The 22,824-nt window shown below is 47.0% G+C and overlaps 1 protein-coding gene across 1 annotated transcript; it reads right to left on the bottom strand.

Annotated features, from left to right (window-relative positions):
• Window positions 1-956: 956 nt before the first annotated feature.
• Window positions 957-22,558, bottom strand: LOC144737831 (uncharacterized). The gene is made up of 3 exons (XM_078620706.1): window positions 21,719-22,558; window positions 2,833-3,364; window positions 957-973 (listed from the first exon to the last, which is right to left on the bottom strand). Exons 1-3 carry the CDS (start codon window positions 22,556-22,558, stop codon window positions 957-959), a joined length of 1,389 nt encoding a protein of 462 aa, XP_078476832.1.
• Between the last annotated feature and the right edge of the window lie 266 nt (window positions 22,559-22,824).

Here is a 22,824-nt window from a genome sequence, read left to right on the forward strand (position 1 = left end):
CTTGGCTGTCTACCCGATTAACACGTGTTCCTTGAGGGGAAAGGTCCCCGTTGTTAATCGTTTCTCAACCTACCATTCCCTAATCCCGAAGTATGCCGGGGATACACTGTACTCTATAACATGTAAACTGTAACACTATAAACGAAAACACTAAACATTAAACGATTATAAACTAGTGTTTAAATTTAGAACCATATAAACGGAGGTAAGGTATTATAATCTCATTAGAAGCATTAGAATCGGTGTGGTCGTATTAGAATCACACTCTGCTCATATGTATGTATAGTCTCCGTGCAAGGATCGGATAAAAATGATAAAAATTACAACACACAATCGAAATGCTATATACAGTATATATACACATACAAAAATCTTAACAACCACACATGGTAACATATATACACCACATTATTTCAAATACGTATTTAAAAATATGTTTTAAATTTTTTAAAAATTTAGAATGTCGTTGTCCATGTGGGGAGATGGAGCGCAGTGGATCGTTTCGTCTAAGCTGCTTTTCGGAATCCGCGTGATAACCCAGTCACATCGACTAACTCCAGTCACAGCACCTTACCCAAACTACATCTCCCCAACAAGGCAGCCTTACCGCTGCTGTGCATTGTGTTTATGGGATAACAGAGGTGTGTATTATCACATACGCCTTGCCCAAAACGACTGATTGTCCGCTTAACAGCCTAGCCTGTAAACCACTATTGGTGATAGTGTTGTTTGAGAGCAGCTATTAAAGTCGTTTTGGCAAACGAGGTGGTGGCTGGCCAAACCATGCCTCGCTGTTGGTCTCCGGAGTGATGGCGGATTGGTGCCGCGGGACGCAGCATCTCATCCGACAGGCGTTGCAGCAGCTGGGTGATGGCATCCGTGAGTTTGTCAACTTTCTCTTCAAGTTGAGGCCGTCTCCCTCGTGGTCTCCTCCCTCTGCGCGTGCTGTGGGTTGCTCATGGCCGAGGTGGAACTGCATGTTGAATCGGGTGTAGACGTTATTTTAGCAACATTTAAGTACAGTATTGTGTTTAGAATGCGTCTCGACAAGGAAGGTGACTTGTTGGATCAGAGTTTTTCATCAAAGGCGTTATCCCATCACGGGACACCAACATGCTGCGTATATAACAGTAACAGAAGCAACTACAGCAGCTACGAAACCGTTCGATGGCAAAGCAGCGACTTCTGCTTCTGCTCAAACTACTGCCCGAATGTTTGTGGCCGGCCCTGCTCTCGTGGGACCCCACACGTTCATGGAAATAATAGAGATGATCCTGCGAGGAACCGGTGCCTGGATCCTGGTCAAATTCTTCAAAAGAAGCCAGGGACCTGCCTAATCCTTCAAGGCTGCGGTGCGAACCCTTGACGCCCCGAAATGCACAAGATTCTAACATGGGCGAGAGACGGGCGTCGAGAACCAGGTCAAAATGCGCAAGGTTGCGCTTGTAGGCTCCACGCAAAATATCAATAGTGTATATTGCTATTCATTCTACCAGCAGTGGGCAGCTTGATTCTAATACGACCATGGTGCGATTTTAATAATTTTGATGCGATTCTAAATCTGGTACCACCCAGGCCGCATTTACGACTCCCGATGTGCATCTACATTTAACATACATTCTAGCTCAGTGTTATTCGAATACTACCAAAGTTTTATTATAATCGTTTTAATCCGATCATAATCCTGCACCCCCCCGTTCGCATATCCGACCACCGGTTCGCATGTCCAAAGGCCATAGATGCATATTACATGCATACGAGCGCAGTTCGCTTGCACGTACGCTATACATACATATGCGCAGAGTGTGATTTTAATACGATCACGTTGTAATTCTAATACTTGTAATGAGATTATAATACCGTACCTCTGTTTTTGCTGTTATAAATGATTAAACTAGTTTATAGTATTTTAATGTTTCGTGTTATCGTTTATAGTGTTACAGTTCACATGTCTTAGCGTACAGGATTCACTGTATACTTGATGATTAGGAACCGTAACGTTGTGAATCGATTAATAATGGGGCCCTGTCCCCTCCAGGAACACATGTTAATGGGGAGACAGCCAACATGATGCCTGTTAAGGGCAGATGTGTGACGAAGATCCTCCACCTGAAACTCGCTTTAAACACGTTGTTGATATGAATAAATAAACGGACACACATTTGTTAAAAAAAAATTTTTATTCATTTGCAATCATTTTTAAGTCAAAACTCGAACCGAATGTATTATATCCTATGTTCAAACAGTTACAATACAATGCAAACCATATCCGTTCCAGGAATACCAACGCGTTAAAGTATCATTCCCCATTATTTCCTTATTAGTTCACCACATTTGTTCACTGTGCGTCTATGTTGAAGTCAATGCCATATATCCAACGAACGCGTCATCAATGTACACCCTGAAATCGACTATCTAAAGTCGATTATTACCAACCAAAAAAAAGTTTATACTTGAAAAAAAAACCTTTTAAAATGTTGAGTAAAGATCTAACTACAGACACATTCCAAATTTAGCTCAACAGGAACACTTAACGACTACAATTGAACCCTCTCACAACCAGTGCTCATCACACCACTTCGGCAAGTAATCCCATAAAATTACAAACCACCCCTGTGCACGTAATTAAACTCTCACAGAAACTGTTAAACTAAAATTACACACAAAAGTACTCGATACGGCTTAATAGGTATAACCACATGACGTAATATTTTTTCAGTCACCCCGAGCTCTCTGGTTGACTCTCGAGCCACTCCATTACATCCAGCCATCTCTCGGGATCCAACTGCATGGGATCGAAGGTGGAAACTTCTTCAGGACCAATTGCAGCACCTTGAATTTCAGCTTTTGATTTCAGTTTCCTATCATTGTGGACCTTCTGATGCCTGTTCCTGGTTGATGAGTCTGCAAATGTCTTCCCACACACAGGGCACTGGAATGGCTTCTCGCCCGTGTGTGTTCTCTGATGATTATGAAGATTTGATGACTTTGAAAATGTCTTCCCACACACAGGGCAAAGGAATGGCTTCTCGCCCGTGTGTGTTCTCTGATGACTATGAAGCGTTGATGAGTCGGCAAATGTCTTCCCACACACAGGGCACAGGAATGGCTTCTCGCCCGTGTGTGTTCTCTGATGACTATGAAGATTTGATGACTTTGAAAATGTCTTCCCACACACAGGGCACACGAATGGCTTCTCGCCCGTGTGTGTTTTCTGATGGTGTTGAAGAGTTGATGACTGTGCAAATGCCTTCCCACACACAGAGCACAGGAACGGCTTCTCGCCCGTGTGTGTTCTCTGGTGTCTCTGAAGATGTGATGGCCATGAAAAGGACTTCCCGCACACAGAGCAATTGAATGGCTTCTTGCCTCCGTGTACGTGGGGCTGTGGAGAGCGTCTCTGCTCCATGTGAGCGTAGTAATAGCAGCGGTGTTTTCGAGTCAAAAGTACGCTATCGGCCGCAAGGATGTTTAGCGTTTATCCGCGAAAATAGACACTTACTTGGAGATTCACGGTATTTCGATGTCTGGAACCCGTCTGAAGATGTCGCCACGACCTTTCCCGACGCAAAATCGCATAACTGTCGACACAGCAATTGTGCTCGCCAGGCTGCGTTGTCTCGCGGTTGAAGGGCGATCAGCAGAGCGACGAGTCGAGCGTCCAACCTCATCAAGTTCCCTCTCGAAATGGCATTGAGCTCTGCTTCTGAGCCGCCTTATAACTCCCCCCTAGGATCCAATCCTTTGTCTTTCAGGATATTCGCATTCGATTGTTAATTTTGGAAGGCACAATCCGCATGTCTATTAACATACCGAAGGGTAATGTGCCCATTGTGCTTCATACATGAATATGTAAGTGCATCTCAGTGTGTTATTGTGCGCTTATTTTGAATAAATGGAAAAACACGTTCCCCATGCCCTCCATTGTCTTCGATTTAAAGTGAATGCAGCCCCGTTGCGTTCCCAAAAATCGCCGAGCTTCGGGAGTGAGCACGTACAGACGCGTAGTGACCACACTTGCAATACAATCACTCTAACATCAGTTACCAAAATCCGATCTGGTACATGGTCTCCGCTTGGTCTGGTTTGTATCCGTCATCACTCTGGAGACAAACAGCGAGGCATGGTTTGGCCAGCCACCAGCAGCTATTAAAGTCGCCAAAGCGACTTTAATAGCTGCTCTCAAACAACACTATCACCAATGGTGGTTTACAGGCTAGGCTGTTAAGCGGACAATCAGTCTTTTTGGGCAAGGCGTATGGGAAAATACACACCTCTGTTATCCCATAAACATAATGCACAGCATCGGTAAGGCTGCCTTGTTTGGGAGATGTAGTTTGGGTAAGGTGCTGTCACTGGAGTTAGGCGATGTTACTGGGTTTTCACACGGATTCCTAAAAGCAGCTTAGACGATATGATCCACTGTGCTCCATCTCCCCACATGGACAACGACATTCTCAGTTTTAAAAAAATGAATAGAAATGTTTAAATACGTTTTTTTAATCATGTGTATTGTATAAATGTTATAATGTGTGATTGGTATACTCATTGATACGACACATTCAACCAACAGTGGACAGTGTGATTTTAACACGACTATTGGGATTCGAATAATTGTAATTCGATTCTAATCCTGCATATCCTACCCCCGGTTGGCATATTAACTTACCATACGTACAACCACAGTGTGATTCTAATTAGCTCAGTGCGATTCTAATGATTAGTATGCGATTATAATCCCATACCTCCAATTATGTGGTTCTGCACTATAACAGTTAATCGTATTTTAAAGCGTAACAATGGATAGGTTGTAGTTCATAGGCTATAATATTATATTTCACTATGTTAGAGTTTAACATGTGAGAGTTTACAATGTCAGAGTTGATCAAATGCGACGATCAAGAGCGTCAATCTTAATCGACGCAGAAGCAAATACAGCAGCAGCAACATCACATTTCGAGGGCGACGCAGCTACTTCTGATTCTGCTGCTTCCGCTGCTCAGATATTTGTTGCCAGGCCCTGCTCTTGCGGGACCCCACACGTCTTTGGAAATGATTGAGATGATGATGTCTGAGCTGATAATAATTTAATAAAGAGTACTTTGTTTGTGTGTAGGTCTGTGTCATCGGGGATCAGCGAATACTGCTTATGAATGAACTCACACACCTTTATGACTGACATTGTACTAGTTTTGGTTGATCGAGACGAACAAGGCACGTGCCATGTCCAGACGAATTGATATTAACAATATTGCCCTTAAATATAATGCTAACACTGGATTAACGTTAATACTGGATTAAACATGCACATTTTAAACAGTGCCTCGCATTTATGACTAACGATTCGCATTTTCACATAACATATATTCAAGCACAGTAAAATGCGCATACGAACATATTGTTACTAGAATAATTTTAATGCGATTCTAACCCTGCAAACCCCCACAGTTCGCATATCCGTCCCCCGATTCGATTGAACGTATACTTTACAAACATATGAGCGATTAAAATGCTTCTAATGACATTCTCATACCGTAACTCCGTTTATGGTGGAATCTATTATATAAAAAAAAAAATTAAAGTCGTTTAATGTTTAGTGTTATTGTTCATAGTGTTATCAGTTTACATGTTATAGAGTACAGGTGATCCCCATAAAAACTTCGGGTTTCGGGACCAGAACGTTGTGAAACGATTTACAACGAGGAACTTTCCCTGCCAGAGCGCAAGCCGCTAATTAAAAGAACACGGGGTGGCGGGAACACGTGCTTCCATGGGCGGTCGTAGACAGGTTGTATTGCCCACAGGTGACACCGGGTACGTCCACCAAGTTGCTCCGCCCATGGCGGGGTCTTGTTGAAGTCATAGAGGTGAAATGGCCGCAGTGTGTACCCATGTAGTTATGTCCGTCCCCACCCAGACAGCTCATCCCCATGTCCTGTACAGCCCAAGTCTGGTGTGTCCGACGTGGTGGGGCACTCGGCAACGGAAACCGTACGCCAAAGGAAATGTGTTGTGGCGCCCACAGTTTCTGAGCCCCTGAGGCCCGGGGTGCCTCAAGGATCCGCCACGTGCGAGGAACCGGTGCCTGGAGCTCAGTCAAATTCTTCAAAAGAAGCCAGGGACCTGCCTAATCCTTCAAGGCTGTGGTGCGAGCCCTTGACTTACGACATTAGTGTGATTCTAAGAGGACCACGGAGTAATTCTAATAATTTGAATGCGAATCCAGTGTTAACGTTAATCCAGTGTTAGCATTATATTTAAGGACAAATTGTTGATAACAATTCGTCTGGACATGGCACGTGCCTTGTTCGTCTCGATCAACCAAAATTAGTACAATGTCGGTCATAATGGAGTACGAGTTATTTAATGAGTAGTATTCGCTGAGCCCCCAGATACTAACCTACACACAGTTATGATTAAACAAAGTAACGTTTAGTCGCTAAATTCTCAGCTCAGACATGATCATCGCAATCATGCTCCATGTGAGCGTAGTAACAGCAGCGGTGTTATCGAGTCAAAAGTACGCAATCGGCCTCGATTTAAAGTGTTTAGCGTTGAGTTTTGGATTTTGTTAACTGCTAAAACAAGAACGACACTCGCGTCTAACCGAGACGCAAAAAATTCCCGCTAATTTGACGACGAACACGTTTAAGAGTTTATCCACGAAAATAGACACTTACTTGGAGATTCACGGTATATCGGTGTCTGAAACCCGTCTGAAGATGTCGCCACGAACTCTCCGGACGCAAAGTCGCCTAACTGTCGACACAGCAATTGTGCTCGCCAGGCTGCGTTGTCTCGCGGTTGAAGGGCGATCAGCAGAGCGACGAGTCGAGCGTCCAACCTCATCAATTTCCCTCTCGAAATGGCATTGAGCTCTGCTTCTGAGCCGCCTTATAACTCCCCCCCTAGGATCCAATCCTTTGTCTTTCAGGATATTTGCATTCGATTGTTAATTTTGGAAGGTACAATCCGCATGTCTATTAACATACCGAAGGGTAATGTGCCCATAGTGCTTCATGCATGAATATGTAAGTGCATCTCAGTGTGTAATTGTGCGCCTATTTTGAATAAATCGAAAAGCTTTGTCCTCGATTTAAAGTGAATGCAGAGAAATTAGCATGTAACTTTAGAAAAGGAAGAGAGCGCCTTCTCGACGAGGGAGTGAACCCCAATAGGTAATATTATTTTACAGCGTTACAATGGATAGGTTGTAGTTCATAGGTTATAATATTATGTTTCACTATGATAGAGCTTAATATGTGAGAGTAGACAATATCAGAGTTGATCAAATGCGACGATCAAGGGCGTCAATCGGGTGAGTTTGATCAGAGGCTTGAATCAAAGGCGTCATCCCATCACGGAACAACACCACCCTGCGTATATCACAGCAACAGAAGCAACTACAGCAGCAACAACAGCAGCGACAACAACAGCAGCAACATCACATTTCGAGGGCGACGCAGCTACTTCCGATTCTGCTGCCCAGCTGTTTGTAGTCGGGACCTGCTCTCGCAGGACCCCACACGTCTTTGGAAATGATTGCGATGATCATGTCTGAGCTGAGAATTAAGTAACTCAAGATTACTTTGTTTAACCATAACTTTAGGTAGGTTAGTGTCATCGGGGCTCTGTGAATACTACTCTTGAATGAAATCAGACTCCTGAATAACCGACATTGTACTAATGTTGTACTAATTTTGGTTGATCTAGTAGAACAAGGCACGTGCCATGTCCAGACGAATTCTTATCAACAACAGTGTCCTTAAATATGATGCTAAAATAATTGTTAACGCTGGATTTAACGTGCACCTCTTAACCCCTCCCTCGCATTTACGACTAATGATTTGCATTTGCACGTAACATATATTAAAGTCCATTAAAATGCTAATACGACCATATTGTTATTCTAAAAATTGAATGCGATTCTTGCCCTGTACCCCCCCCCCCCCCCACAGTTCACATATCCGACCCCCGGTTCGATTGAACAGATAATTTACATACATATCTGTATGTCCCCCAAGTTGCTCCGCCCATGGCGGGGTCAGGTAGAGGTCATAGAGGTGGGTGATCTAAAGACAGTGCATCAACTAAGGGACAAGAAAGAGAGAGTTCGAGAAAGGAAGGCGAGACCAAGTGTTGGCGGAGGTTCACGCCGAGAATGAGAGAGGGGGAGGAACGAGGTTTGGGGCTGTTTTGGCTGGTTGCTGTCTCGTCGTCGTCGTTGCTATATCGTGACGCCTGGGGTCTGAAACCGCGTTAAAGGCTAAATAAAATAACCCTCTGCAGTGTGAGTCCGGAGTCATTGCAATTGTAATGATTCATTATTTCACGGGCTAATATTGGGTTTGTGCGATTATTTTACATATTCATACTGAATATTGTTATTTGATTCCATTTAGATGAAACATTCATCCATTAGTGGACAGCTTGATATTAATACCACCAAAGGGTTATTCAAATAATTTTAATCCCATCCTGATCCTGCACCTTCCGTTTCACATATCCCACCCTTGGTTCGCACGTCCATATTACATGCATACATGTTACATACAGACATTACATTCATGCATATTACATACATGTTACATACTCACGAGTGTGAAGCTAAGAATTCGAATGAGATTCGAATATCACAATTCAATGTACGGTGTTCTAATCTGTAATACGAGTTCACAACATTATAGTTTACTATAACACTAGTTTGTAGTGTTATTTTAAAGCGTTGAAATGTATAGCTCATAGTTTAAATGTTATATTCTTAGAGGTTATAATGTTAGAGTATGCAATGTGAGTTTACAATTTGAGAGTTTGTGGACGTGCCCTATTCTCGTGGGACCCGACACGGATTTGGAAATAATTGGTATGATCATGTTTGAGCTGGGATGAGCGACTAATGTTTACTTTGATTAATCATAACTGTGTGTAGGTTAGTGCCATCGGGGCTTAGTGAATACTACTCATGAATGCACTCATACTTCTTTCGGATTTAAATTGAAATCCTGTTGGTAGAACAAGTCGCCTGCCTTTTCTAGACGAATTGTTATCTTCAAGTGCGTCCGTAAATATAGTGCTAAAATACACAGCATAGGGAAGGCTGCCTTGTTGGGGAGATGTAGTTTGGCTAAGTCGTTGTCGCCGGGTGATGACACGGATTCTGAAACAATGGAGTTAAACACTCGCTGCTTGGCCCCGTCGACAGCAGCGAAGGCTGTCATATACCGCCCCATTTACGAGTTGGCTGTATGATGTGTATAGTTGAAGGTGTTAGGTGTTGTCTTCTTCTAACAGCTATTAACGTGCCTGTGTTGTCTGTTTTTACGATTTGTCCATTGATGTTGTTTTTATTGCGGCGTTCTGTCACTTGAGTGTTGCAGTTTGTTTAAGAATTCGTCACGTGAGCGTGGTGTTTTGCTTGTGGGAATTTCGCTTTGTCACAATTTGTGATTGTCATAATAATTGTAACGATTCATAATGTCATGAGTTTATAATGGGTTTGTGCGTGTATTTATATAAATATATTCCGTCTTTTGTTTTTCGATGACATCTAGCAGTACACTATACATACATATGAGCAGAGTGCGATTCTTATACAACCAGTGTTCTTCTAATGACATTGTAATACCTTACCTACGTTTACATAGTTATAAATTAAACACTAGTTTATAATCGTTTAATGTTTAGTGTTATCGTTTATAGTATTACAGTTTACATGTTATAGAGTACAGTTTATCCCCGACATACTTCAGGATTAGGGACTGTTACGTTGATGAACGATTAACTACGGGGATCTTTCCCCTCAAGGAACACGTGTTAATCGTGTAGACAGCCAAGATGCTGCCAGTTAAGGGCACACTTGTGTGACGGAGATCCTCCACCTGAAATTCTCTTGACATAGGAACATTATAAAATAAAGACCGGACAAACATTTGTTAAAAATACGTTTTTATTCATCTGCAATCATTTTTACGTCAAAACTCGAAGGAGATATTTATTATGTCCTATGTTCACACATTTCCAGTACAATGCAAACCATATCCGTTCCAGGAATACCAAAGCGTTAAAGTATCATTCCCCATGATTTCCTTATTAGTTCACCACATTTGTTCACTGTGCGTCTATGTTGAAGTCAAGGCCATATATCCAACGAACGCGTCACCAATGTACATCCTGAAATCAGCTATCTAAAATCGATTAATACCAATCAAAAAAAGCTGTACACTTGACAAAAAAATCTTTAAAATATTGAGCAAAGATGTACCTACAGATGCATTCTAACTTTAGCACAACAGGAACACTTAACGACTACAATTGAACCCTCTCACAACCAGTGCTCATTACACCACTTCGGCAAGTAATCCGATAACATTACAAACCACAACTGTGCACGTCATTAAACTCACAAAAACTGTAAAACTAAAATGGCTAAAATTACACACAAAAATACTCGATACGGATTAATAGGTATAACCACATGACATAATATTTTTTCAGTCACCCCGAGCTCTCTGGTTGACTCTCGAGCCACTCCATTACATCCAGCCATCTCTCGGGATCCAACTGCATGGGATCGAAGGTGGAAACTTCTTCAGGACTCATTGCAGCACCTTGAATTTCAGCTTTTGATTTCAGTTTCCTATCATTGTGGACCTTCTGATGCTTGTTCATGGTTGATGACCGTGCAAAAGCCTTCCCACACACAGAGCACGGGAATGGCTTCTCACCAGTGTGTGTTCTCTGATGGTTTTGAAGAGTTGACGAGTGTGAAAATGCCTTCCCACACACAGGGCACAGGAATGGCTTCTCGCCCTTGTGTGTTCTCTGGTGTCTCTGAAGAAGTGATGGTCGTGAAAAGGACTTCCCGCACACAGAGCAATTGAATGGCTTCTTGCCTCCGTGTACGTGGGGCTGTGGAGAGCGTCTCTGCTCCATGTGAGCGTAGTAACAGCAGCGGTGTTATCGAGTCAAAAGTACGCAATCGGCCTCGATTTAAAGTGTTTAGCGTTGAGTTTTGGATTTTGTTAACTGCTAAAACAAGAACGACACTCGCGTCTAACCGAGACGCAAAAAATTCCCGCTAATTTGACGACGAACACGTTTAAGAGTTTATCCACGAAAATAGACACTTACTTGGAGATTCACGGTATATCGGTGTCTGAAACCCGTCTGAAGATGTCGCCACGAACTCTCCGGACGCAAAGTCGCCTAACTGTCGACACAGCAATTGTGCTCGCCAGGCTGCGTTGTCTCGCGGTTGAAGGGCGATCAGCAGAGCGACGAGTCGAGCGTCCAACCTCATCAATTTCCCTCTCGAAATGGCATTGAGCTCTGCTTCTGAGCCGCCTTATAACTCCCCCCCTAGGATCCAATCCTTTGTCTTTCAGGATATTTGCATTCGATTGTTAATTTTGGAAGGTACAATCCGCATGTCTATTAACATACCGAAGGGTAATGTGCCCATTGTGCTTCATGCATGAATATGTAAGTGCATCTCAGTGTGTAATTGTGCGCCTATTTTGAATAAATCGAAAAGCTTTGTCCTCGATTTAAAGTGAATGCAGAGAAATTAGCATGTAACTTTAGAAAAGGAAGAGAGCGCCTTCTCGACGAGGGAGTGAACCCCAATAGGTAATATTATTTTACAGCGTTACAATGGATAGGTTGTAGTTCATAGGTTATAATATTATGTTTCACTATGATAGAGCTTAATATGTGAGAGTAGACAATATCAGAGTTGATCAAATGCGACGATCAAGGGCGTCAATCGGGTGAGTTTGATCAGAGGCTTGAATCAAAGGCGTCATCCCATCACGGAACATCACCACCCTGCGTATATCACAGCAACAGAAGCAACTACAGCAGCAACAACAGCAGCGATAACAACAGCAGCAACATCACATTTCGAGGGCGACGCAGCTACTTCCGATTCTGCTGCCCAGCTGTTTGTAGTCGGGACCTGCTCTCGCAGGACCCCACACGTCTTTGGAAATGATTGCGATGATCATGTCTGAGCTGAGAATTAAGTAACTCAAGATTACTTTGTTTAACCATAACTTTAGGTAGGTTAGTGTCATCGGGGCTCTGTGAATACTACTCTTGAATTAAATCACACTCCTGAATAACCGACATTGTACTAATGTTGTACTAATTTTGGTTGATCTAGTAGAACAAGGCACGTGCCATGTCCAGACGAATTCTTATCAACAACAGTGTCCTTAAATATGATGCTAAAATAAATGTTAACGCTGGATTTAACGTGCACCTCTTAACCCCTCCCTCGCATTTACGACTAATGATTTGCATTTGCACGTAACATATATTAAAGTCCATTAAAATGCTAATACGACCATATTGTTATTCTAAAAATTGAATGCGATTCTTGCCCTGTACCCCCCCCCCCCCACAGTTCACATATCCGACCCCCGGTTCGATTGAACAGATAATTTACATACATATCTGTATGTCCCCCAAGTTGCTCCGCCCATGGCGGGGTCAGGTAGAGGTCATAGAGGTGGGTGATCTAAAGACAGTGCATCAACTAAGGGACAAGAAAGAGAGAGTTCGAGAAGGAAAGGCGAGACCAAGTGTGGGCGGAGGTTCACGCCGAGAATGAGAGAGGGGGAGGAACGAGGTTTGGGGCTGTTTTGGCTGGTTGCTGTCTCGTCGTCGTCGTCGCTATATCGTGACGCCTGGGGTCTGAAACCGCGTTAAAGGCTAAATAAAATAACCCTCTGCAGTGTGAGTCCGGAGTCATTGCAATTGTAATGATTCATTATTTCACGGGCTAATATTGGGTTTGTGCGATTATGTTACATATTCATACTGAATATTGTTATTTGATTCCATTTAGATGAAACATTCATCCATTAGTGGACAGCTTGATATTAATACCACCAAAGGGTTATTCAAATAATTTTAATCCCATCCTGATCCTGCACCTTCCATTTCACATATCCCACCCTTGGTTCGCACGTCCATATTACATGCATACATGTTACATACAGACATTACATTCATGCATATTACATACATGTTACATACTCACGAGTGTGAAGCTAAGAATTCGAATGAGATTCGAATATCACAATTCAATGTACGGTGTTCTAATCTGTAATACGAGTTCACAACATTATAGTTTACTATAACACTAGTTTGTAGTGTTATTTTAAAGCGTTGAAATGTATAGCTCATAGTTTAAAGGTTATATTCTTAGAGGTTATAATGTTAGAGTATGCAATGTGAGTTTACAATTTGAGAGTTTGTGGACGTGCCCTATTCTCGTGGGACCCGACACGGATTTGGAAATAATTGGTATGATCATGTTTGAGCTGGGATGAGCGACTAATGTTTACTTTGATTAATCACAACTGTGTGTAGGTTAGTGCCATCGGGGCTTAGTGAATACTACTCATGAATGCACTCATACTTCTTTCGGATTTAAATTGAAATCCTGTTGGTAGAACAAGTCGCCTGCCTTTTCTAGACGAATTGTTATCTTCAAGTGCGTCCGTAAATATAGTGCTAAAATACACAGCATAGGGAAGGCTGCCTTGTTGGGGAGATGTAGTTTGGCTAAGTCGTTGTCGCCGGGTGATGACACGGATTCTGAAACAATGGAGTTAAACACTCGCTGCTTGGCCCCGTCGACAGCAGCGAAGGCTGTCATATACCGCCCCATTTACGAGTTGGCTGTATGATGTGTATAGTTGAAGGTGTTAGGTGTTGTCTTCTTCTAACAGCTATTAACGTGCCTGTGTTGTCTGTTTTTACGATTTGTCCATTGATGTTGTTTTTATTGCGGCGTTCTGTCACTTGAGTGTTGCAGTTTGTTTAAGAATTCGTCACGTGAGCGTGGTGTTTTGCTTGTGGGAATTTCGCTTTGTCACAATTTGTGATTGTCATAATAATTGTAACGATTCATAATGTCATGAGTTTATAATGGGTTTGTGCGTGTATTTATATAAATATATTCCGTCTTTTGTTTTTCGATGACATCTAGCAGTACACTATACATACATATGAGCAGAGTGCGATTCTTATACAACCAGTGTTCTTCTAATGACATTGTAATACCTTACCTACGTTTACATAGTTATAAATTAAACACTAGTTTATAATCGTTTAATGTTTAGTGTTATCGTTTATAGTATTACAGTTTACATGTTATAGAGTACAGTTTATCCCCGACATACTTCAGGATTAGGGACTGTTACGTTGATGAACGATTAACTACGGGGATCTTTCCCCTCAAGGAACACGTGTTAATCGTGTAGACAGCCAAGATGCTGCCAGTTAAGGGCACACTTGTGTGACGGAGATCCTCCACCTGAAATTCTCTTGACATAGGAACATTATAAAATAAAGACCGGACAAACATTTGTTAAAAATACGTTTTTATTCATCTGCAATCATTTTTACGTCAAAACTCGAAGGAGATATTTATTATGTCCTATGTTCACACATTTCCAGTACAATGCAAACCATATCCGTTCCAGGAATACCAAAGCGTTAAAGTATCATTCCCCATGATTTCCTTATTAGTTCACCACATTTGTTCACTGTGCGTCTATGTTGAAGTCAAGGCCATATATCCAACGAACGCGTCATCAATGTACATCCTGAAATCAGCTATCTAAAATCGATTAATACCAATCAAAAAAAGCTGTACACTTGACAAAAAAATCTTTAAAATATTGAGCAAAGATGTACCTACAGATGTGTAATGCGGGTGTAAGCGACCTTCCGGATGTGACGTCACGGGGGGTGGAGTCATGTGACGTGGGTGGAAGGTTCGGGTCCTTAAGCGGGTAAACCGGAAGGGGAAGGCAGTCGGGGTGTGAGCGGAAAAGAGTGAGGCCACGCGGGCGAGTGTGGAGAGGGGTGGGCGCCGACGGCCATCGGGAGCCAACCCCGAAGACAAGAGGAAGCTGCGGAGTGGTGTGCAGCTGCAGAGGAGACAGCCAGAAGGGCTGCGTGTTAGAGGCAGCGGTGTGGCTGCCAGGAGGAGCTGCGGAGAGAGAGAGAGACAGCACGAGGCTGTCAGAGCTGCGGAGGGAGAGAGGGAGACAGCACGAGGCTGTCAGAGCTGTGGAGAGAGAGGAGTTGCAGCGAGTACAGCCAAGGGGGGCTGTGTGAGAGAAACAGCAGCGGGGCTGCCGTTGTGGATCGGGCCGACATTGGAGTCAGCACCGTGGAGAAGCTACAGAGTAAAGACAGCCGTGTGGGTGTACAGCACGAACCGAATAAAGGACACTGAGCCAGACATCGTGGTCCAGTCGTTTATTACACTGGTGTCGGAAGTGCAACGGCATGTCGAAACAAGTGAGGAAGAAAGTTAATCCGGCGCCTGCATCGGCTTCTTCGTCCGACGACGACGAACTCCCTCCAACCACGGATCCTGTTGGGGTGGTGGAGGAGAGCCCGGCTGAGGCGACCACGGGAACGGGAGTGGAGGATGTTGGCGCGGTGGCGGGTCCGTCGACATCATCAGACGCGGATCAACGATGGCAAGCGATGGCGGTACAACTGGAGGCACTTCAGGACGTCCTGGCGCATCTATGCCATCTCGTCGCGCCAGGGACGATGGATGATGCAATTGGTGCTCCGCGGGCCGCCACGTTGCCTGTCCTGCCGCCGCCATTGCCCACGCGGCAAGAGGCCGCCATTTTGCGCGCTCCGTGGCGCCAAACCGCCATCTTGGCCACGCCGCGGGCCGACGCCATTTTGAATTTGCCATCACAACCACCACCATTGGAAGACGGCGGGAAGAGGAGTCGGAGTCGCCACCTTACAACGGTTAAAGAATTTTCCGTCGGTGGGGACTGGAGCGCGTTCGCCTGCCGCTTCTTGGCGGCGGTACGCACAGCAAGATGGACCGATGCGGAGGCTTTGGAGGTGTTGCCGACTCTCCTGGACGACGAATCTGTCCGATTCTTCCGTTCCATAACGACCGATAAGAAGGCAACTTTATGTGGTGTTTTTCAAGAAATGGCCGATGCTTATGAGCCACCAGATGATGCGCATCGGCGATTCGCTCAACGACAACGAGCACCAGAGGAGTCGCCCGTGGCGTTCAGGGGTGCGGTGCTGGAGCTGGCCATGGCAGCTTATCCTGAGACGCCACAGGACCTGCTCGAGCCTCTCATATTAGGGAAAATGTTGGAGCTGTCTCGGGATCTAGGGATCCCCATGCCTGTGTGTGGGCATGAGAAGCTAACTTCCCGGACGGCTGCTAAGTGTCTCGATGCGCAATTCAACCTCCGTCGCTGGAAACAAGTGACGGCGTGGACGGGGGGGCCCGTCAAAGAAGGGGATGCGCTGGGGTGGAACCCTGCGCAGGCTGTCTATGTTCCGGATGACCGGGGCCCTCAACAACTGACGGCCGCCTCCGCTCCATGGACGGGACGCGGCGGGCCGAGACCGCGCGCGGCGCTACCAGAACGGGGCCGTCAGGAGGCGAGGCCTGCGCTTCGGCGCAACGAGGCCGAATGTTTCCGCTGCAGGCGTAGGGGCCACTACGCCAGAGACTGCTGGGCCCGCTTCCCGGCTCCGCCGCAGCAGGAGGCCTCGGCACCGGTCAAGTCGGCTAAAGATCCTCCGAAACAGGCATGTCGGCACGCACCAGACACTCGGCAAGGCTTTACACCTCACCCATCACCGTCGATGCGCCATCCTAACGTTGTGGTTAAAGCATGCCCTTCGACGGGGCCTTGTCGCTCGGTCACGCAGTGGCGCAAGTTGGCACGGAGAGTCGTCGCGGCCGCTACGGGCTCGTCCACTGTACCGGGGTCTATACAAGGGGTGGACGTACGCATTTTGGTCGACTCCGGCGCGTCTGCGACTATTATTTCGGATGTCATTTTCCATCTGTTGGGCATCCCGCCGGGGGCTGTGCGTCCGGTTTATGGGTCGTGCGTCGCTGCGAACGGGGGTAGCATGGGTATCGTGGGTCAGGTGGATGCTAAGATATCTATTGGGGATGTGTCGGCCTCGGGTGTTGTGTTGATATCGAGATCTTTGGCGGTTCCTTGTTTGTTAGGCACCGATTTTTTGGCTAAGATGCCCATTTTGATCAAAATCAATGAGAATTGTATTGAACTGCCGGGGGGCCGTCAAATCTCGTTTCTGCCGTCGCCCTGGGGGCGACCTGCTTCGGCCGTACAAGTGCAGGCGCTGTCCATCGCATCTGTGGACATCCCACCTGGTACACAGATGCTTATACCCTTGCGGTATCGGAAGCCCCTGCCTGATCGGCTAGGAGCAGTAGGGGTCTTGTTGTCACCGTCCGCCACAATAACAACCGGGTTGGCGTTAGTGGGGGCACAGACCATCGTCCGGCCGGATCAATTACCGTTTTTACAGGTGCTTAATGTGGGGGGAGAAAACGTCCGTGTCCCGGCCGGCACGGTTGTGGCACATGCCACTACGGCGTTTGCGACCCATGATTGTCCACATAGCCGGGGAGTTGTTGCTGGGGTTTCCGAGCCAAGGAGTTCGGATGATCGTTGGGTTGCTCATTTATGTGACGGAAATTCTTCCCTGTCCATGGAGCAACGTGGTGCGCTGCGTAAATTGTTGTTGACATATTCCGATGTGTTCAGCTCCGATGATTTGGATTTGGGCCGCACTTTGTTGCTTTACCATCACATTGAGACGGGCGATGCTGCCCCTATTCGATTAAATTCGCATCGGATGAGTCCTGCGGAGCGAGAACACGTACGGGGGGCAGTGGAAGACATGTTGGCTGCGGACATTATATCGCCATCTAACAGCCCATGGGGCGCTCCAGTCGTCTTGGTTAAGAAGAAGGATGGCAAATTGCGATTTTGTGTTGATTTCCGCAAATTGAATAAGATATCGGTGGCAGATGCGTACCCCCTGCCGCGTATGGATGACTCCCTCGACGCATTGTCGGGGGCTAAGTTCTTTTCCACACTGGACCTCTCTTCGGGATTTTGGCAGCTTCCCCTTGACGAGTCCTCACGGGAGAAAACCGCATTCCGTACGCCGCAGGGGTTATTTCAATTCAACTGTCTCCCGATGGGATTGAATGCGGCTCCTGCTACATTTCAAAGATTGATGGAGCTCGTTTTGACGGGGTTGCAGTGGGAGACGTGTCTTATATATTTGGACGATATTATTGTCTTCAGCCGCACATTTGATGAACATTTGACGCGGCTGGAGACAGTGTTCACGAGGATGCGTTCTGCCAAATTGAAATTCAAACCAAAGAAATGTCACCTACTGCAACGGTCCGTCCGCTATTTGGGGCACATTGTGAGTGCCGAGGGAGTGTCCACGGATCCGGAAAAGACGGCGTGCGTCCGGGATTGGCCGACTCCGGCCACCGTGGGGGATGTTCGGCGGTTTTTGGGATTTGCCTCGTATTACCGAAGATTTGTGCCGGGTTTTGCGACGATTGCGAGGCCCTTGCATCTCCTTACGGGTAAAGGACGGAAGTTTGTTTGGGGACAGCCGGAGGAGGCGGCCTTTCGGAGTCTGCGTGATCTATTGGCCACGGCCCCAACATTGGATTATCCCGATTTCGATCACCCATTCATTTTTGATACGGATGCGAGTGACACAGGTATTGGGGCGGTGTTATCACAGTCTAAAGGGGGTGTAGAGCGTGTCGTGGCGTATGGTAGCCGAGTCTTGTCTCCTGCGGAAACAGGCTACTGTGTCACTCGCAGAGAACTATTGGCGGTTGTTTTTTTCCTACGGCAATTTCGACCATACCTCTACGGTCGTTCTTTTATTGTGCGTACGGATCATGCGGCCTTGCAATATGCCCTTAAAATTGACCAGCCATCCGGACAGTTGGCACGTTGGTTGGACACGCTACAGGAATTTTCCTTCCAAATTCAACATCGGAAGGGAGTGCGCCATGCGAACGCTGACGCACTTTCCAGATTACCGCGGCGCGCCCCTTGCAAATGTGAGTCGGGGACGCATAGGTGTTCGCCGATTCCAAACCCCCCTCAGCCGCTTACGTTGGCCGTCGAGAAGTCGGACACTCCGATGGAACCGGGACCGGCTGACGGGGTTTTGAATCTGCCGCGGTCTGTCTGGATCCGGGAACAGATGATGGATGAGTCATTGGTGTCCTTGCGGAAGCGGTCTGCTAGGGACAATGGGAGTCCGAGTACGGCTATGGGGCCGCAAACCGCTCTCCGAGATGGTCTGCTTATGTGGCGGGAGGGGTTCCAGGAACGTTGGCGCCTGGTGGTACCAACGTCCTTGCGATTCGAGTTGATTAGAACCCTCCATTGTGACACTCTCTTACATTTAGGGGTGCAGAAGACCTTGTTGACGTTGCAACGTCATTATTTTTGGCACGGCATGGCGACAGATGTCGTAGGGCACGTGCGCGCGTGCCCTGCGTGTGCACGACGTAAGCCGCCGAAACATCCCTACGTGCCGCCTCTCCAGTCGATTCAGGTGTCTCGAGTCAATGAATTGGTGGCACTGGACATATTGGGACCTTTTCCACCATCGGCGAGGGGTAATAAATATTTGCTGGTAGGGGTTGAGTACCTCTCCCGTTGGCCGATGGCCTGGCCGTTGCCCGATCAGTCGGCCGCGGCCATTACCGACGCCTTTTTGTTTGGGTATATTATGGATAAGGGGGCGCCTGAGAGACTCCTCACGGACCAGGGCAGGAATTTCTCTTCTAAATTATTGGCGGAAGTGTGCGCGGGCCTTGGGACTAAGAAAGTACGGACATCCCCATACCATCCGCAGACGGATGGTATGGTTGAACGGCTGAACAGGACATTGTCTGCCATGCTTTGCCATACCGTGAGTGAACAACAATCAGATTGGGATCTGCACATCCCCGGGGTGCTTTCGGCGTACAGGATGACGCCTCATGCGGCTACAGGATATTCGCCGTTTTACCTTATGTATGGTCGGGAAAACGTGCCGCCGGTGGATGTGCAATTGGGAACTGGGGTGAAGGGACCTCGTAAACCACTTCCTGAATACATTCAGGACACGGTTCGCCGAGTCACGGAGGCGCGGGAGAATGCCCGCGTGGCTACGGCCAAAGCTCAGGCCCGGAACGAGCGATATGCGCGACGGTCTGAGGGGGAGTGCCCTTGGAAGGTTGGGGACCTAGCCTGGCTTCATTGTCCACAGGTACGTCCAGGGACCTCGCCGAAATTGCACAAACCCTGGCATGGTCCCGTACGCCTCATTGCGGTTCCCAACCCACAGTCAGCACGCGTCCAGATTGGGTCTCGTCGCTGGGTTGTGCATACGTCGCGCTTGAAACCATATGTTGCTCCCTTACATGATGCGTCATCCCCCAATGTTGCCTTGCCGGGGTCTGTTGCTGCTGACTCTCCCCTGCCTGCGTCCATTGATCTTGCTAGAGCGCCTGTCGTACCTGTTCCAGACAGGCCGGCCGTGACATTGCGGGGGACGAGGGGCCCTGCTCGGAGGACGCCTGCCAGGTCTGCGGGACCTTCGAGCCCTGCAGCCCTTCCGACCCAGCTGCGGGCACGGTCACAGGACAAGCCCAAGACTAACTCTTTAGGGACACGGGACGTCGGTGGACTTCCAGCTGCGACAGGGGGATTACCCCCTGTCATTCCTCGACTTTCATCGCGTTCCCGTTCTGCGAGTGGGCCGCCGACCGTCCGGGACGGGCCGGCGACCCGCACACGTTCCAAATCGCTTACGTTTCGTTGATTGTTGCTGTCTTGTTATTTTTTTTTTCTTACAGTTGTATTTATTGCATGCTTTTTGTACGTTCGTTGATGTTAATTGCGTTGTTGTTGTTGTTCTTGCTGTTACATTGTATGCTTAGTGTCCTTTAGGGGGGGAAGCTCGGTTCGCCGCATTACGATTTGCTATTGGTCAGCCGAGGTCGGCTGGGATTTTTCTACGGGGGAGGGTGGTGTAATGCGGGCGTAAGCGACCTTCCGGATGTGACGTCACGGGGGGTGGAGTCATGTGACGTGGGTGGAAGGTTCGGGTCCTTAAGCGGGTAAACCGGAAGGGGAAGGCAGTCGGGGTGTGAGCGGAAAAGAGTGAGGCCACGCGGGCGAGTGTGGAGAGGGGGGGGCGCCGACGGCCATCGGGAGCCAACCCCGAAGACAAGAGGAAGCTGCGGAGTGGTGTGCAGCTGCAGAGGAGACAGCCAGAAGGGCTGCGTGTTAGAGGCAGCGGTGTGGCTGCCAGGAGGAGCTGCGGAGAGAGAGAGAGACAGCACGAGGCTGTCAGAGCTGCGGAGGGAGAGAGGGAGACAGCACGAGGCTGTCAGAGCTGTGGAGAGAGAGGAGTTGCAGCGAGTACAGCCAAGGGGGGCTGTGTGAGAGAAACAGCAGCGGGGCTGCTGTTGTGGATCGGGCCGACATTGGAGTCAGCACCGTGGAGAAGCTACAGAGTAAAGACAGCCGTGTGGGTGTACAGCACGAACCGAATAAAGGACACTGAGCCAGACATCGTGGTCCAGTCGTTTATTACAGATGCATTCTAACTTTAGCACAACAGGAACACTTAACGACTACAATTGAACCCTCTCACAACCAGTGCTCATTACACCACTTCGGCAAGTAATCCGATAACATTACAAACCACAACTGTGCACGTCATTAAACTAACAAAAACTGTAAAACTAAAATGGCTAAAATTACACACAAAAATACTCGATACGGATTAATAGGTATAACCACATGACATAATATTTTTTCAGTCACCCCGAGCTCTCTGGTTGACTCTCGAGCCACTCCATTACATCCAGCCATCTCTCGGGATCCAACTGCATGGGATCGAAGGTGGAAACTTCTTCAGGACTCATTGCAGCACCTTGAATTTCAGCTTTTGATTTCAGTTTCCTATCATTGTGGACCTTCTGATGCTTGTTCATGGTTGATGACCGTGCAAATGCCTTCCCACACACAGAGCACGGGAATGGCTTCTCACCAGTGTGTGTTCTCTGATGGTTTTGAAGAGTTGACGAGTGTGAAAATGCCTTCCCACACACAGGGCACAGGAATGGCTTCTCACCCGTGTGTGTTCTCTGATGACTCTGAAGATGTGATGACTGTGCAAATGCCTTCCCACACACAGGGCACAGGAATGGCTTCTCTCCCGTGTGTGTTCTCTGATGGTCTTGAAGAGTTGACGAGTGTGCAAATGCCTTCCCACACACAGGGCACAGGAATGGCTTCTCACCCGTGTGTGTTCTCTGATGACTCTGAAGATGTGATGACTTTGTAAATGTCTTGCCACACACAGGGCACAGGAATGGCTTCTCGCCCGTGTGTGTTCTCTGGTGACTCTGAAGATGTGATGAGTGTGCAAATGTCTTCCCACACAGAGGGCACAGGAATGGCTTCTCGCCCGTGTGTGTTCTCTTATGAGTTTGAAGAGTTGATGACTGTGCAAATGCTTTCCCACACACAGGGCACAGGAATGGCTTCTCGCCCTTGTGTGTTCTCTGGTGTCTCTGAAGAAGTGATGGTCGTGAAAAGGACTTCCCGCACACAGAGCAATTGAATGGCTTCTTGCCTCCGTGTACGTGGGGCTGTGGAGAGCGTCTCTGCTCCATGTGAGCGTAGTAACAGCAGCGGTGTTATCGAGTCAAAAGTACGCAATCGGCCTCGATTTAAAGTGTTTAGCGTTGAGTTTTGGATTTTGTTAACTGCTAAAACAAGAACGACACTCGCGTCTAACCGAGACGCAAAAAATTCCCGCTAATTTGACGACGAACACGTTTAAGAGTTTATCCACAAAAATAGACACTTACTTGGAGATTCACGGTATATCGGTGTCTGAAACCCGTCTGAAGATGTCGCCACGAACTCTCCGGACGCA

Source organism: Lampetra planeri, chromosome 74, assembly GCF_965212315.1.
Source record: "Lampetra planeri chromosome 74, kcLamPlan1.2.h2, whole genome shotgun sequence".
NCBI lineage: Eukaryota > Metazoa > Chordata > Hyperoartia > Petromyzontiformes > Petromyzontidae > Lampetra > Lampetra planeri.

What these genes read in the sequence shown, in the direction of transcription:
- LOC144737831 (XM_078620706.1), bottom strand. Translation starts at nt 22,558, where the DNA reads ATGGAGCAGAGACGCTCTCCACAGCCCCACGTACACGGAGGCAAGAAG. An exon ending in TGGAGTGGCTCGAGAGTCAA is followed by an intron (nt 3,365 to 21,718) that starts CCAGAGAGCTCG and finishes CACGGAGGCAAG; the next exon opens with AAGCCATTCAATTGCTCTGT.